This window comes from Canis lupus, chromosome 29, assembly GCF_048164855.1.
Source record: "Canis lupus baileyi chromosome 29, mCanLup2.hap1, whole genome shotgun sequence".
NCBI lineage: Eukaryota > Metazoa > Chordata > Mammalia > Carnivora > Canidae > Canis > Canis lupus.
Window position 1 is genome coordinate 34034218 of NC_132866.1, and position 18452 is coordinate 34052669.

Below are 18452 nucleotides of genomic sequence, written 5' to 3' on the forward strand. Positions count from 1 at the left end.
TTTTCTTGATTCTTTACAACTAAAATCAAGACTTCCCAGACACAGCAGTAGGGTTTCAGGGTTACTGGACATCAACTTTGAGACAGAAAACTCTTTCTAATCATATCAACACTGTCCTAGAACAATCAGCATACTCACTCTGTTAAAAAAGAAGTGGTTGCCTACTCCTCTGGTTTCTTTTTTGACACACTCAAATTATGCTTAAAGACACCCTGAATAGCATACTTCTCAGATGAAAAGTCATGCATAGATAATGCCTGTTGCTTAATTTCCCTGAACTTCCTTGAATGCTAAGTCAATGCATACTTTTTTTTCTTGAATAAGAAATAGTAGAGGAAAAAAAAAAAAAAGAAATAGTAGAGGAAAAAAACCTATCAGCACTTAAGTCCTTTTTGTGCTAACATGATGTACCTGACAATAATCAGTATTTCCCCCATCAGGTTTTTATCTCAACTGAGCGATTTTTTTCCTTAACTCCTTGTCCTTTGAGCCTATAACTTGTACTTTTCCCACATTTTAAAAAACATTTCAGAGTAATTAAATCTTAATTACAATAAATCTCTTAAAATATTTTATAGCTTAAACTCGTAGGCAAACTGAAAATTTCTTATAGATCATATTAGGTCCAGATGTTTCCTCTGCAACCAAATAGTTGAGACTTTGAAGTCTCTTCATGAAGTCATTTCATTCTCCAGTCCTACTTTTATTCATATATAAAAAGAAACCCAAACATTTGTACTAAAAAAGCTCTGAAGCATCTTCTGGTTCTAAAAATCAAACTCCAAAATATGTTTAAACATAATAAAAGAGCTTTAAAACCCAGAAAGTGATTTTTTCCAGAACTTTTTAATAACAAATAAAAAAAAAAACAAAGGTACTCAAATAGCTCAATTTCAGGTCACAGATCTAATTTTTTTTAAATAAAAATATGTGTCAGAAACCTGATGATCAAGAATAAATTTATATTTACATATTTTTAAAATAACTATGCTGTGTCTGTCTCTGCAGTCTGAACTACTGATTCTCTTATTAACAAAATGAAAATAGCCAATGTTTTTAATAAAATATAATTTCAAAAGTATAAACATAAGCCTTGTTGAATGAGGAACTTATGGTCATAGAGAGTTCATTAGAATGACTAGATATTGGGGATCCCTGGGTGGCTCAGCAGTTTAGTGCCTGCCTTTGGCCCAGGGCACGATCCTGGAGTCCTGGGATCGAGTCCCACTTCGGGCTCCTGGCATGGAGCCTGCTTCTCCCTCCTCCTGTGTCTCTGCCTCTCTCTCTCTCTCTCTCTCCCCCTCTATGCCTATCATAAATAAATAAATAAATAAATAAATAATAAATCTTAAAAAAAAAAAGAATGACTAGATATTGAACTAACAAGAGTGACAAATATTTTTATCAAAGAGAGGAAAAAAATTGACAATCTTCTCTGCTATAGCTTTAGGCCACAACACTGACTTCCTAGAAGGCTAGGAGTTAACATACAAAAAGAGTCAGAACTGAGGTCCCAATTCTAGTTCTAGTAAGCCATTAGGGACTTTAGGGGAAATCATACATAATATTTTAACTGATGACTTTTATCTTTGGTGCTATAAATGCAACAAAAAAATCAGATAACAATTAGATAGCCAATGTCTCTCCTCTGTAAATAAAACAAAAGTTAATTCTAAACTGCTAAGTTGCTATACTTTCTATAGTTTAATAATACATTAATTAGATATCAGTCTTGGGCAGCCCCGGTGGCACAGCGGTTTGGCGCCGCCTGCAGCCTGGGGTGTGATCCTGGGAACCTGGGATCAAGTCCCACGTCGGGCTCCCTGCATGGAGCCTGTTTCTCCCTCTGCCTCTCTCTCTGTCTCAATAAATAAATAAAATCTTTTAAAAAAAAATTAGATATCAGTCTTATTTTTCAATAATCAACCTTTAGATTAGGTAATAAAAAGTATGTGTTAGGACATGCAAATTGTAATATACTACCAATTTTAAAAATGTTAAAGTAATCTACATTAAAGTAAAAGATGAGGGGAACTCAATATTATAGAGTTGAGACAGCAGCTTCAAGAATAATCCTCAAATAGAACATTTGAGCCAAGTTGTAGGATGACTATTAAAGAGATACTTCTTGTTTCTCCCTTTCATGTGCACATGTTTAGAACAGATGAATGCATGCATTGTTTTCAAAGATGACTAAATATAACCAGAATCTATTTGAGAGTATATAAAGAAATTCAAGTCCACCCAAACGTAAGTCAAACTGTTACCTTCCCTTAACAATTTCTTCTAATTATTCACAAGCAGAAGGTACTATCAGGTTCCTAAATACTTGTTTATGTCCCTTCCTCTCTGTCACCACTGGTCCTATTTCAGTCTTTCTTCATCTCCCTTCTTAAACCACTGTCTTAACCAGTTCAACATCACTATTCCTTTTTATCCCCCTCCAATCTATCATCTACACTGAGATCAGAGTAAACTCTGTAGAATATAACCTAGTAATGTCATTCCCTTACAAATTCTTCAACAATTCCCTGATGCTTAAACTATAAACACTCTAAGCTCCAATACTTATATTGTAGTATTCCATCTTCTCTGAAGTAACTATGTGTTTACCATACGCCAGGCACTATACTGAGTGCTTTTTTTTTTTTTAAGATTTTATTTATTTATTCATGATAGAGAGAGAGAGAGAGAGAGAGAGAGAGGCAGAGACACAGGCAGAGGGAGAAGCAGGCTCCATGCAGGGAGCCGACTTGATCCTAGGTCTCCAGGATCACACCCCAGGCCGAAGGCAGCGCTAAACTGCTGGGCCACCGGGGCTGCCCCTGAGTGCTTTATTATACTTGCACTCCCTTATTTTATTCTTACAACCACACTATGAATTATTTCACTTACTTTACAGACAAGGAAACTGCAATTTAAACAAATTAAGTAACTTGTCCAAAGTCCTACTAGATAGAACTAGTCAGTGTCACCATCAAGACTCAAACTAAGGACCAAGTTTGAAATTTATATTCTTAACCACTGTAATATATTGCCTCTGTCAAAATAAAAAATTTAGAGTGTTAAATGAAAAACAAGATAGGCATAAATTACTAGTAGCTCTCAGACCATTTGAGTTCCACTACTGAAAACCAACACTGTAGTAATTTGTTACTAATTTTCAGTTAATATTCCTATATATACATTGGTTTTCAAATGCTAGATTATATGGTGTATATCCTATTGTGCAATAGAATACAGTGTCTCTAGAGAATTTTACAATTGAAGAAAAAGCTAATGTCTTTGAAATATATCTTTAGAGACATTGGTATAAGAGGTGGTAGAGTACAATGAAGCTTAAAGAGTTTAATGCAGTGTTTCTTCAGGTGTAGAGTACATTAGACTTACCCAGAGGACTTGGTAAAACCCATGGCCCCACCCTCAGAGTTTCTAATTCAGTAGGTCTGAGGGAGCATTTCTAACAATTTGCATGAGATGTAATGTTGTTGGTCTGGGGACTACTGGCTTGTGAGAAACACATAGCACAGCAAATGCCATGCATTAGGTATTTATCCTCCTTTCTTTTCCTTTCCTCTCCAACTCATATATTATTCAGGAACAAAAATTAAGAAATCTTTTAAAGCACCTCTATTTGCAAGGAAAAAGCAGTGTAAGACCTAAAATCAGATCACTCTTTACTCTGGCAGAAAACACATTTCTTCTTCTTTATTTGCTCTTTAAATCCAAAATATGGTAGCTTATGATAAGAGACACCGATTAAAATAAAATAAATAAAATAAAATAAAATAAAATAAAATAATAAAATAAAATAAAATAATAAAACTGTCATTGTTCAGTTTCAGCTTGAAAAATAAATGACTTATATCTGAACTGCCTTCATGCCTTTCTTATGACTTAAAATTCAGAAGTTTCACAGTGAAAGGTATTTATTGCTACTCAGTATACAAATTCAGAAAAATAAAATTCAGAGAGGGAGGCTATGAAAGCCAGTTTCACCACTCTCTTCTCCAGAGTGTATTCATGATTAGAAATATATCCTGTGACTGTAATGCAGGGTCCATCTCAATAGCTGGAACAAGAAGGCATAAAGATTAATGTTTTTCTAATATTAACTGATTGTTCCTTATATGCCAAACACTTTCACTGATAGGGGAGTCAGAAGACCTACTCTGTCATCCCAGCTATCAAACTAACCAGGTGGGTCATTCTGGATGATGGAGACTCTGAGCTTCAGTTTCCTTGTCAGTAAAACAGAGATACCACATTTCTGAACTCCATAAATATAAGCTAGTACTTTTATCACACCAAATAAATGGTATTCTCTCATCTAAAATCAAGTTCAGGGGATGCCTGGATGGCTCAGTGGTTAAGCTCTGCTTTCGGCTCAGGGCCTGATCCTGGAGTTCAGGGATCAAGTCCCACATCGGGCTCTCTGAGGGGAGCCTGCTTCTCTCTGCCTATGTCTCTGCCTCTCTCTGTGTGTCTCTCATGAATAAATAAGTAAAATCTTTTAAAAAAATAAAATAAAATCGAGTTCACTACAGCCACCAATAACTGCTGTACTGCTCTCCATTATGGAGTATGATACAATTTGCTACAACATCCTTTAAGTCCACTGATTTTTTTTATTTTTATTTTTTTTAAAGATTTTATTTATTTATTCGTGAGAGAGGGAGAGAGAGAGAGAGAGGCAGAGGAGACACAGGCAGAGGGAGAAGCAGGCTCCATGCAGTGAGCCTGACGTGGGATTTGATCTTGGGTCTCCAGGATCACGCCCTGGGCTGAAGGCAGGCGCTTAACCGCTGAGCCACCCAGGGATCCCAACTGATTTTTTTTTAATCCTCACTTTAAACCTAATTAAGGGAAAACAAAACTATTAAGAATATCAGCTTCTTTTGACAAGTAAAGTAGGGATATTGTTTAGTTACTGGTAATCTGAGCAACAGAAAAACTAAAATAAATAAGATCTAAACAACTAAAGAAAAAGAAAAAATAAGGAATATTGGAAAACAAATTTAATAAACCTTATTTGGACCCTGATTCAAATATACCAACTACAGAAGCCCAAATGTCCAAGATAAATGAATAAAGATGATGTGGTATGTATACACACACACACACACACACACACACACACACACACACAACACACACACACACAGAATATTATTCAGCTATAAAAAGAATGAAATCTTGCCATTTGCAGCAATATGGAAGGAGCTACAGAATATAATCCTAAATGAAAATAAGTCTATCAGAGAATGACAAATGCCAAATAATTTTACTCTTATGTAGAATTTAAGAAACAAAACAAATGAGCAAAGGAAAAAAAAGAGAAAGAGAGAACAAATTGATGGTTACCAGACAGGGGGATGAGTGAAACAGGTGAAGGGGATTAAAGAGTACACTTACCATAATGAGCACTGAGTAATGTATAGAACTACATTGTATACCTGAAACTAATATAACACTGTATATTAACTATACTGGAGTCAAAATTAAAAACCTAATTAAAAAATTCTAAAAAGAGTAACAGTAGCAAACTGTTATTAGCAAACCAATATACCAATGGTAAAAAGACAGTTTGAAGACAATCAAGAAAATAGTGAATATGGAGTAGGGAACTGATATTATGGAATAGTGTAAATTTTGTTAACTATGATGATTAAATAATGAAATGTCTTTTTTTTTTTTTAAAAACACATACTGTTTCTGGGACTAAAATATCATTATTTCTAGAATTTGCTTTAAAATATTTAGCAAAGGGGTGCCTGGATGGCTCAGTCAGTTATGTAGGACTCTTGGTTTCAGCTGAGGTCATGACCTCAGGGTCATGATGAGATGGGAGCCCCATGTGGGGCTCTGTGCTGAACACAAGAGTCTGCTTGAGATTCTCTCTCTCTCCTTCTGCCCCTTGGGTGCACACAGGTACTCTCTCTCTCAAATAAAGTATTTTTTAAAAATAAAATACTTCAGCAAAAAAATTAATATGGCAAAATGTTTATTATTGTTACAGATGCTGAAAACACAGGAGTTTCCTATCTCTATTTTTATGTTTTAAGATTTACATTATAGAAAGTAAAAAAAAAAAAAAATCTAACATCAAATTTACAGCAATTTAACCCCAATGTTGCTAAATATGTAAGCCTCTCCAATGAGATAATAATCCATTAAAGAATCAAGGCCTGATAAACAAGTGTTAATGTTTCATAAAAATAGCTATGATAAAGATATATTTCTTATTAGTAAACTTACCTCCGGTGAAGTGACTCTGAAAATTTAAGGCTAGCATAAATAAATTCTTTAACTTGAATGTAAATATGAGGCACTGACTGAGACATGGGAAATTTCTTTGGGAAAGATTGCTGTAGAAAGAAAAACAAGTTAATATTGTTTTTGAAATTTTAGAAAAAAATATTCTAATTACCTAAAAATGTAAAAATTAAATTGCTTTCACATTTGAATAGGAAATAACTACATCTCAAAGTCTTACTATTAACTTATGTTTGAGATTTTAAAGCAAATCAAAATATTTCTGAAGAAAATAAAGTGGCAATTGACCTATTTCCTAAATCATATTATCACACTTCTAAGAAGCAGAAAATGCATATACTAGTACCACTGTATGTTCTGATAAGTATCCTGCAGAAGATGCCTAGCTGCCTGTTGATTTGCATTCATAACACAAGAGTCAGGTTGGCCATGAAAGTTATGGGCCATCTTCCTGGCTCAGTATCGTCAATTAATTCTAAAGACTCCCCTCATTCCCCTTCAGAAGGCTTGACACCAATTTAATAACATACCCATTTCATCCCATAATTCCTATGGTACCTTAACTGCAGTGTGGCCAATGATTTATAGAGTGCCTTTTGACTAAACTGCTTTATCAGCCAACATCTATCAGCAAATTCTCAGTCTCCAAAAGGTAAATTCTCTCTAAGATTTTTACCCAAAGCCCCATTTATACTTAATGAATTCTAATCTATACTTCCATCTTCATGTTTGTTGCAACCTAGCTTAACCAGTGGAAGTACCCTCACTCACCAAGATGTCTAATGATCTCGTAGATGTTAAATCCAGTAGACTTTTCCAGCTCTCATGTTACCTAATTTATCTGAAGTATCTGACACAGTTCCCTCCTGCTTCTTAAATGATCTCTCCTTCCTTGGTACCCATTCTCCACACTGATTTTCCTCTTATTTCTCTACCTTCTCTGTATCTCTTCCTCTAGCCATCCCTTAAAACTATTGCCATGACTTAGAGTTCTATCCCATGTCTTCTTTTCTTACCACACATATTCTCCTTGGATGATCTCATCTAACCTCATGACTTCAATCATCTTCCAAGTACCATTATCTCCCAAATCTACAACTCCAGACTAACTCTCCTAAAGTCCAAATCTATACAACTAACCACTACTTGGACACCTACCATTTGGCTGTGACATTTGGGACATAGTAGATCCAACAGTGATTATCATCCTTTACTTCTAAATCTGCTCTTCCTGTGCTTCCTATCTTAGTGAATGCTACTATTCTTTAAGGCAGGAACTTGGCTATCATACATGGCCCTTCTATCTTCATCATCCCTCATATGCAAATAATCATCAACTCCTCTTGTTGTCCCTTCCTAAATATCTCTTTAAAAAAATTCCATGACCATGACTCCCACTCAAGTCACCAATACTAATCTCTCTCACCAAGATAACTGCAACAAACCCCTAACTAGTTTCTCAGCCACTAATCTTACTCTTCTCCAATCCAATCTCCACACATTAGCCAGAGAGATAGAGAGCTTGATCTTGAAAGATAGAGAGAGAGAGAGAGAGAGAGAGAGAACATGTGAGTGGGAGAGTGGGAGCCAAGGAGGAGAAAAATCTTAGGCAGGTTCCATGCTCAGCCAAAGCCCATCTCAGGGCTCAATCTCATGACTCTAAGATCATGACTTAAGCTGAACTTAAGAGTCTGACATTTAATTGACTGAGCCACCCAGGTGCCCCCAGAGAGATCTTTCAAAAGCACAAATTTGATCATGGTTTTACTGCTTAAAACCTTGTTGTAACTTCTCAGTAGCCCTCAGGATAAAGGCTGAACTCTCTAACATTGTTTATAAAGGCTATTACAGTCTGGCGCTTTCTACTTCATCTTCGTTTCCTGATCTTCATCTCTTATACTTTATCAACCTTGCACTTTATACTACAGAATTAGTCTTTCTGCATGCTGCTTGCTCCGTCTTAAGTAGTACCAACGTCTATGAATTGTAATTTCCTGTTTATCCCTCACTTGACTATAAGCTCCTTGAAAGCAGAGATCAAAAAATAACCAAATAGCACAGTGTCTACTATATAGCAGATGAATCATAAATATGTGAATGAACAAAGGTATTCTTAGGTATCTCCAGCACAAGGAAACTTACAACCGGCTGCTGATGAAAAATTCATATACAGCAGTGTCTCTCCAAAACTAGTAGGTTGAACCTTTCCAAATTTAGAAATCAATCAGGAGTACTACAAAAAACCAACCAAAAAGTTGCCATTCTTTAAAATCACTTGATAATGATGTAAGTGCTAACTTACCTCCAATTTATGTTCTACAGAATAATGGACCCAATACTATTTGAAAGATATTTCAGATTTAAGAATTTATTTTAATGACATTTAAAGACAGAATATGAATATGTTCTGGGTTTAGCAAAAGTATTCTAATTAAATTAGCCCAGTTATCTACAAAAAGGCAGATCTCTGCATATATGTGCAGTCTTACTATTTGTTCATGTGTAATTTACACTGAAAATATAACTAGAAAAAAAAAAAAAGAAAATATAACTAGAGTTATCTGACAGTTTTACATCTTTTCTAATAGTTTTAATTGAAAATTATAGTCAAATTAGGAAAAAAATTGAGTTTATCCAATAATACTAAATAACTTTATGAGTCTTCTTTTTAAGTTCACACATTTTAATTTCCACAGCTTCTACTTCAACTCTAGTTCTTTTTTTAATAATATATGAACCAATGAATACAACTCCTAATGAGCTTAGTCCTAAGAGGTACTATATACTTTGGAACCATTCTATAAGCAAAGTCAAACTTCCTTCTAACTATAAACCTACTTAGAATAATTTAGTGTAATTAGAAAAGACATTAAAGATTTTTTTTTAAAGATTTTATTTATATATTCATGACAGACACAGAGAGAGAGAGAGGGAGAGAGAGAGAGAGAGAGAGAGAGAGAAGCAGGCTCCATGCAGGGAACCTGATGTGGGACTCAATCCTAGATCTCTAGGATCACACCCTAGGCTGAAGGCGGCACTAAACCGTTGAGCCATTGGGGCTGCCCCATTAAAGATTATTTAGTTTAACCTTCTCATTTGACAGCTGTGGCACAAGTGCCCAAATATGGTAAGTCATCTGCCCATAATAAGCCATAGGCAGAGCTGGCATGTGAACCTGGACCAAATCCAATGCTCTTTATACAGATGCTATACCCTAAATAAAAATACTACCTGTAACTAAAACAAAATAAAACCAACCTACAACATGTAAAAAATTCTGATCTTTTGTGTATAATTAGAATATAACTATTATTATATATGTAATGGCAATCTTAGCTATAATCTAAAAGCTATGCATTTAATTACATGGTCTAGTTTAGTGACTATTAGACATAATATGCCTAGTTAATGTATACCAAAAAATTAAAATTTACAGTCACAGGTTGCACAACTCACTCAAAATTCACTCATCTTTCTTCCTCATTGTGAAGAAATAAAAATGCAGAGAAGAACTAAATTATAGAGTTGGAAAATAATAAAGAAGAGTAAAAAGAAAAAAAGAATAAAAAAGTGACAACAGAAAATACAATATCCTTTTCCCAGGAGATCTGCTCCTACACAGAGATACTGGATAGGTACAATTGTGTGCTTATGCGTAGTATGAACACACATGTGCCATCATATGTATTCTCACAATACTCTACATGTAGTCTATTTTCTTTCTCTATCCTGTCTTTTGTTCAGACATCTTAACTCCAAAAATATATACTCCTACTCCAGGAAAAAATATACAAGCAGCAACCGCCTTTATACACCTCTTATTTAATGAAGATAAACTTTTTGCAAAAGTGTATGTCTAGAAAAGAAAACACAAAATAAGATCTTCCGTAGTGATGAACATTTTAAATAAATTCTCCTCTCTTTCCCTAAAATATACTCTTATTCTTTTAATCTACTCAACATTTACTTTATCTAATTTGAAATCCACATAATGTAACTAATACCTGTCCTGGGAATCCACCTAACATTTGGGACAACTGCTCCTAATATCCCCAGGAAAGACCCTTCTTAACTTCACAAAACAGTAGTAGTAGTAGCAATAACATAATCTTCAAAAGTTAACAAAACATAACTGATTTTCTCAAATAACAACAACAAAAGCCACAAAAGAGGCTGCTGTCATTTACAATGTTAATATTATGTAGCAAAAACTATTATGAATTTATGCTTAAGAAAATTCTTGAATTAAAAACTAGCTTGTACCTTTTCAAGGTCTGGATCTTGAAAGGGAAATTTACTGATGACTGCTTTATATTCTTCTTCATTAACAATAGGGATGGGACTATAATTATCTTCCTCAAAAATATCCCTGTTAAGAAGAGAGAATTGAAAAAAAAATTTTTTTTAAGATTTTATTTTATTTATTTATTTTATTTATTCATGATAGACACAGAGAGAGAGAGAGAGGCAGAGACACACGCAGAGGGAGAAGCAGGCTCCATGCAGGGAGCCTGACATGAGACTCAATCCCTGGTCTCCAGGATCGCACCCTGGGCCAAAGGCAGGCACCAAACCGCTGCACCACCAAGGGATCCCCGAGAATTGAAAATTTAATATTAAAAAATGTATCACTAGAGTGATACAGGATAATACATTTTTTTAAAAAGACAATTACTGCAAAAGCATTTTTATTAGACAATTCTAGAATTCAGTAACAAATAAACCTTGTCCCTCAAAATTCATATGTAATCTCTTCTTCCCACTTGTTTTACATCCTCTTAGCACTTTAGTTTCAGTTTTTTACTCCAGAACAATTCTTTTATTTACTTATTTAAACAATTCTTTTTTAAAAAGATTTATTTATTTATTAAGTTGTTGCACTACTCAATTGCTGATCAAACTCACAACCCCGAGATCAAGAGTCACATGTTCCACCAACTGAGCCAGCCAGGCACCCCCTAGAACAATTCTTTAGATGTGCAGTCTAAACAAACTCATTATCTATAACTAAAATGAAGAGTATTCCAGTTGTATATCGTGATAGGACAATTCTCAAATTGTAAGTTTTTTCTCTCTTCCCAACTAGATTATAAGTTCCCAAAAGATGAAAACAATGCTCTCTATTTATTTAGTCTTTTAAAACTGTTGTATTTACAAAAGGACCCCTTATATTTAGTAAGGTAGAAACAGTTACTACTCACTCAGTACCCATGTGCTCTCTACTACACAGCCCCTTTGCCAAGATGCAGAGCTCTATCATCAGTTTTGGCCATTGGATTGTGAATAGAAGTGATAGGTATTGTTTCAAGTCTAAAGCACTTACAAGCTAACTGTGTGACTCTTTCCCATAGTGACAGGGGAGACCACATGCTGAGAATGTAGAAATACAAATGCAAACAGCCTGGATCGTGGACTACTAGACCCATTAGGGATTTCTATGGGAGAAATAAAATATCTGCATTCATCTGCTGAGATATAGGGCATTTTTTGTTACTGTCACATAACCCAAACTGTCCAAACATACTTGCTGTCCAGTCATCAACTTTCTTTTTTAATCAACAGTTTAGCTTGACTAATATTTATTGAGCACCTATTGTGTGCCAGGCTCTCGGATAATTGTGATGAAAACTCCCTACTTCATGAAGATAAAATCAAGATCTTTGTTCTCAACCTAATAGGAGATACAGATATGAAAACAAATAATAGTGTTTATAATAATGTACTATACATACAATAAAAGAGGTGTAAGGTTCAGAAATAGTACAAAGGAAGAAATGATTAAGTTTATCAGGGTAGGAGGGGGGTATCTCATGGAAAGTGTTATAGAGAAGCCATGAGCTATGTAGGATCTTTCAAGATGAAAAAGAAATACTTCTAAAGACATTATGGAAGAACAGCATTTCAGAAAGATGGAACATAACAAGCAAAAGCATTAGGGTAAAAATGTATGAATGTGGGAGGGAATAAACCATCAGTAGTGCAGCACTACTGGAGTATCAAGTATACAAAAGAGTAAATGTATACAAATTGTATACATGTATACAAATGTATACAAAGAGTAAATGTATACAAAAGAGTAAAGTATACAAAATGTAAATGAGGCCGGGCAGGTGGACAAACTGAGGCACCTAGATTATCCTGGAATACCATTAATAGGTTTTAGGCAGAGAAATGTCACATGTCCACTATGTGGATGATAAACTGGAAAGGACAACAAGGCACAAAGAGGCCAGTGAGAAAAATTGAAGAATAATCTACATAAAAGGTGATTAGGATCTGAATTAAAGCTGTCCTAGGGTTGCCCCGGTGGCTCAGCAGTTTAGCGCCGCCTGCAGCCCAGGGCTTGATCCCGGAGACCAGGATCGAGTCCCACATTGGGCTCCCTGCATGGAGCCTGCTTCTCCCTCTGCCTGTGTCTCTGCCTTTCTCTCTCTCTCTCTCTCTCTCTCTCTCTCTCTCTGTGTCTCTCATGAATAATAAATAAAATCTTAAAAAAAAAAAAAAAAGCTGTCCAGGTAGGGGCAGAAAAAAAGTGGCAAAAACAAAAACAAGAGCTTTAAGAAGTAGAATATATAGGCAGGATTTAAAAACTAAATAAGGATTATGAAGGAAGGTGTGATCTGGATGAATTTGCGGTTTCTAAATAGGGCAAATGGACAAATGATGTAAATGTCACCTCATTAGAGACATCTGCTGAGGTAAGGAATATAAGAGGATGATACAGCTTCAGCAATGGATGACTGATATCTCACTGATAAATGGGTCTGGGGTTTTGATGAGAGGCTGGAAATAAAAGCTCAGGTTTGTAAATTGTTACAGTACACGAAGTACTTACAATGAGATTGTTCGGGAGTAGGGAGGAATAAGACTCTTATTCACTTTAAATACTGTGAGAAGCTTCAACTAATTCTATTTCCTTTTAAATAGCACTTTAAAATAAGGAGTTAAAAGGAAAACTATACTTCAGAGAACAAACAGATGGTTATCAGAGGGAAGGTGGGTGGGCGATGGGTGAAATAGGTAAAGTGAATTAAGAGTACACTTATCTTAAAAAAAAAAAGAGTACACTTATCTTGATAAACACTGAGTAACACAGAATCGCTGCACCACTATACTGCAAACCTGAAGCTAACATAACACTCTATGTTATAACACTCTAATTAAAATTCCAGTGTAGAAGACTACTAGAAGACCATAAACTATTTTACACAAATGCCAAGGAATCTATTAATATGCAAGGAAAGATAATTTATTGAATGTACATTCACATTCTGAAAATGTTAATGTAGTCTTAAAAGGGACTGTTTACTGAACTAAAGTCTATAAACATTTACTGAGTTCCTATGCTGTGTAAAGCACTATACTTGGGGCTAGGCAATCAAGAATATAAACAACACTGATGTTCACAATATAGTTATAATCACACACAGATAACCTATAACGTTAAGACTATAAATTCTATCACAGAAATAGCCAAGTTAATTATTCAGTACTGATGATAACTTTTACTTTTTTGCCATTGTTAGGCTGTCACTTCACTACTTGTAAAATCTTTGAAAATAAGGATAAGGATAAGAAAAGCTTAAATTCTGCTACTTCTCTTATTTGTTTCAAGATTTTATTTTTAAGTAATCTTTATACTACCCAACATGGGGCTCAAACTTACATCCCCAAGATCGAGTCACATACTCTACCACTTAAGCCAGCCAAGCACCCCTCTGCCACTTCTTAAAAATCTAAGCAAAAAGTGTGATCTATAAGGGATACTGAAAGTAGAAGCCAAATATACTTGAGAATTATGCATTATAAGTGACATGCTATCATCCATTATCCTCCCTATCTACAATGGAAGAGAACATTAATCCTATCTCCATCTAAATGAACCCATTAGCTTCCCAGAGAGAAAACAATACCTCATGGTCTCCTCAATCTTGGGGAAGGAACACTGACTACTAAAAGTTTGGGGTTTTTTTAAGATTTATTTTATTTATTAGAGAGAGAGAGAACGGGGCGGGGCGGGGAGGAGTGAGCAGAAGAAGAGGCTCTCAAGCAGATGCTGCACTGAGCAACAGGGCTCGATCTCATGACCTTGAGATCATGAACTGAGCCGAAATCAAGAGTCAGACACTTAACCAACTGAGTCATCCAGGTGTCCCCTCATACTATATAAGTCTTATGATAAATAAGAGAAAATGGCTGGCTCAACACAAATCTATCAGCAATTGTAAAAATTTAAATAATCTTCTGAAGAGGGCAATAACATCAACCCTGTAACTGAAGATTATATGTGTGTGTGTATAAATATTTTATATAGAAAGATGTCATATTATCATATTACATCATGGCATATACATTATAGATTACCAATAAGCACTACCTGTATTTCTATAATACTAAAGATCAAAAATTGTTGACACTTATACATGTTTCATCAAGACTGTCAACTGTCCACTTGAGACAACATCCTGACAATATAACCCTTAAGGAATGTTAATACAAAAAGTGCAAATAAGAATTTATTTGGTTGATTTTAATAAGCGTATCACCTTGTGAACACCTAAGTATTTTTAAAAGATTTTTATTACAATATTCAGAAGGTCAACACCACTCAGTTTTGAAAACTAATGAGGCAAATGCCAACCTACGTTAAATTCTTTTATATATTCTCTGTTTTACTCTCATCAAGTATTATTGCCATGTCATTTCTATCATATTTGGATGACCTAGATGTAAGATCTCAAGACTTACAAGTTTTTTTGAAAGAAAAAAAAGAAAGGAAGAAATGGAAAGAGGAAGGAGGAAAGAAGGGAAGGAGGAGAGAGGGAAAAAGAGTTTTAGAATTAGGGAACAGATTTCTCTTTTCAATACAAAATTCTATATAATCTTAAAATACTTTGTCCATTCCCTACAAGTAAGTGATTAAAGCAAAAGTAATTTTCCTAATTAGATCCTTTAAAGATTTTATTTATTTATTCATGAGAGATAGAGAGAGAGGGGGGCAGAGACGTAGGCTGAGGGAGAAGCAGATTGCCTGCAGGAAGCGTGATGCGGGACTCAATCCCAGGAACCTGGGATCATGACCTGAGCCAAAGGCAGAAGCCCAACATCTGAATCACCCACATGCCCCTGAGCTACCCACGTGCCCCACCTTAAAGATTTTTACTCTAGTTGTTTGTAAAAATAGCACTTTCTTCAAATAAAATTTAAAATTTATAAATCTCTATTTCTTTTTTTTTAATTTTTATTTATTTATGATAGTCACACACACACACAGAGAGAGAGAGAGAGAGGCAGAGACATAGGCAGAGGGAGAAGCAGGCTCCAAGCACCAGGAGCCCGATGTGGGATTCAATCCCGGGTCTCCAGGATCGCGCCCTGGGCCAAAGGCAGGCGCTAAACCGCTGTGCCACCCAGGGATCCCTAAATCTCTATTTCTAATACTAAATACCTTTGAATTACAGCCTTATATCTATTTACTGGGGGGGAAAAATTCAGAGATTAGAACTAAAAGCAGTACAATTAAAAATTTATTATAAACTGTTCAGCCACTGTGGAAAAACTAGTATGCCAGTTCCTCAATTTATTAAATATATATCTGCTATATAATCCATCAATCCCACTTCTGGATATATACCCCAAAGAAATGAAAACATGAACTCAAACATATATTTGTACATCAGTGTTCACAGCAGCATTACTCATAACAGCAAAAGGTGCATATGACCCAAATACCCACAGATGGATAAATAAAATGTGGTAATATCCATATAAATGGAACTGAATTATTCAGCCTTGAAAAAGAATGAGATACTGATACAAACTATAACATGGATGGACCTTGAAAATATTATGTTAAGTGAAATAATCCAAATACAAAAAAACAAACACCGTATGAGTCCACTTATATGAAGTACCTAGAGTAGACAAATTCATGGAAACAAAGTAGAATGGTGATTGCCAGGGAGTAGAAGGGACTAGAGAGTTAATGTTCAATTGATATAGTTTCAGTTTGGGAAGATGAAAAAGTTCTGAAGGATAGTGGGGATGGGTGCAATAATATAAATGTACTTAATGTCATAAAACTACATTTTAAAAAGGTTAAAATGGCAAAATTTGCTATGTATATTTTACAATAAAAAATTATTGTAAGCATTTTTCATTGCTAATGTAAAATCAATCACTTTAGCATCTGACAAACTTTTTCACTGTTACATTAAGGTTTTATGGCTTTTAGACTAACCTGAAAACTCCAGCCCATTTCTTAAGAAGTGTTTCATTGTATTGATCTCTTATTTCAAATAAAAGGTCAAAAAGTCGGTTCACTGGAAAACCATAACCCTAAAACACAACAAAAGCAGATAAGCAAGTCAAATAAGTAAAGATATATTCATTCGAGAAATGCTGGGAATACTGAATAATTGTTTAAAAGTGATCACTATATCATATTGTATGTCATTCCACCAGTATGAAAAGAAGATATCCTTTTGACTCTCTACTAGATTGCATTAGGTAAGAAAGAGCCTATAAAGAGTTTTATGAAGCTGGAATAATTTTTCCATTTCTTCTCTCTCTTTTCAGTCTGGATTACATAAGTCAAAACTGGAGAAAAAGTTCAAGATAAGTGATCTACATAATGGTGTCTTGGAAAGTGGTCCCTAAAAAGGATAAAAGAAGAAAAGGGAATATATTTTGTCTGAAACACACTGGCTTCCTTTTGCACCTTCAATTTAAGATCAACTTCACTGTAGAGGGAAAATGTACATCTCTGCATCAAACACACACTCTCCAAAACTTTATTACTTTCTAAACCCAAAGTCGTTGAAATTTTACCCATTTCAGTACCAAACATTTCTTGACCTCACAGAGTTGTCCCTTTTCCCTTCAAGGTTTCCCTCCTCTTTATTCTTAATCCTACCCCTGCAGGAACTACTCCAAGGCTTATCTATTCACTGTTGTCTTTAACTTCCACTAGTTCCTTTCTCTTAGCTAGATAAATATGCTAATTACCTCCCATCTTTAAACCAAGTAAGAAAAAACAAAAAAGCCCTTCCTAGATTTGCTGTGCCCTGCCAGCTTTCTCCTTTTGTTACTCTCTTCATAGCCAAACCTACTACAATCTGCCATTCCTATTCCTTTAAAACTGCAACAATGTCACAGATTACCTCCTAAATATAAAAGTCAATATCTCACTCTCTCTTAAAATTTGTCTGCTTTGAATTCTGTAACACCACTCTCTCTCCTTTGTTCTCCTCTTATCTATAAACAGTCCTTCAGTTTCCCTTTTTCTTCTATCTCTATCCTTAAATTCTTCCTCTAGGTCTCTAGCATAATCTGAAATCTACTGACCTCAAACACTATTTTCTCTGATTATTCTGAATCTACATCTCTAGTTATGCCTCTGGAAGTTCCAAATATTTAATTCCAACACCTGTTAGATATCTCCAGTCAATCTGCCAAGAAGCATGCTAGAGTTAACTTATTTCTTCCCTTTCCAGCTAAACAAAGTGTTTTTCCTATTTCCTGTGTAATAGTTCTACCATCAATCCAGTTTATCAGGTAAGAAACTTGAAAAAATATCTAAATGACCCCACAGACAAACATATCTAATCATTTACCAAATTCTTTTGATTTTATCTCCTTCACAAATCTCAAATCTGTCATTCTTCTCCATCACTTATTTTTTTTCCAGAAGTATTCCCAGTACCACTGCTTTATTTCAGTCCTTCACAACTCTTGCCTAGACCGGTAAGAGCTTCCTAAACTGAAGTTCCAACCATCTGTCTCTTTCAACTCAATCTATTGTCAAGACTCCAAATTATCATTTAAAGTACAAATCTGATCATGCCATTCCACTGGTTAAAAACTACCAAAGGCTTATTACTAAAGTCCCACAAGTCCTGCCATAATTTGGGTTAAACTACCTTGTCAGGTTCATTACCACTATTTGCCTTTCTTTGCTCACACCCATCTACTATAGTTTCTTTCACAATCAAGCTGCTTGACCAATCTCATGCTCATCATACTATCCTTCCATCTATAGTTTACACATGCTATTTAATTTTCTCTGCCATTCATGGCCCTTTCTTGATATGTACTTGCTGAACTCATCTTTTAAATTCCAACTCACATTTCAACTTTCGATACAGACTTTCCAACTCCTGGAATCAAAGTTAGAT

The 18452-nt window shown here is 35.0% G+C and overlaps 1 protein-coding gene across 15 annotated transcripts in view; it reads right to left on the reverse strand.

Moving 5' to 3' along the window:
* Nucleotides 1–18452, reverse strand: part of EXOC6 (exocyst complex component 6) — a 223381-nt gene that overhangs the window by 105334 nt on the left and 99595 nt on the right. For all 15 annotated transcript variants that reach the window (XM_072806090.1, XM_072806089.1, XM_072806087.1 and 12 more), the window contains 3 exons: nt 16517–16614; nt 10540–10645; nt 6259–6368 (listed from right to left, as the gene is read on the reverse strand). In XM_072806090.1, the coding sequence (XP_072662191.1) occupies nt 6259–6368; nt 10540–10645; nt 16517–16614 (314 nt within the window). The remainder of the gene's footprint in view (nt 1–6258; nt 6369–10539; nt 10646–16516; nt 16615–18452) is intronic.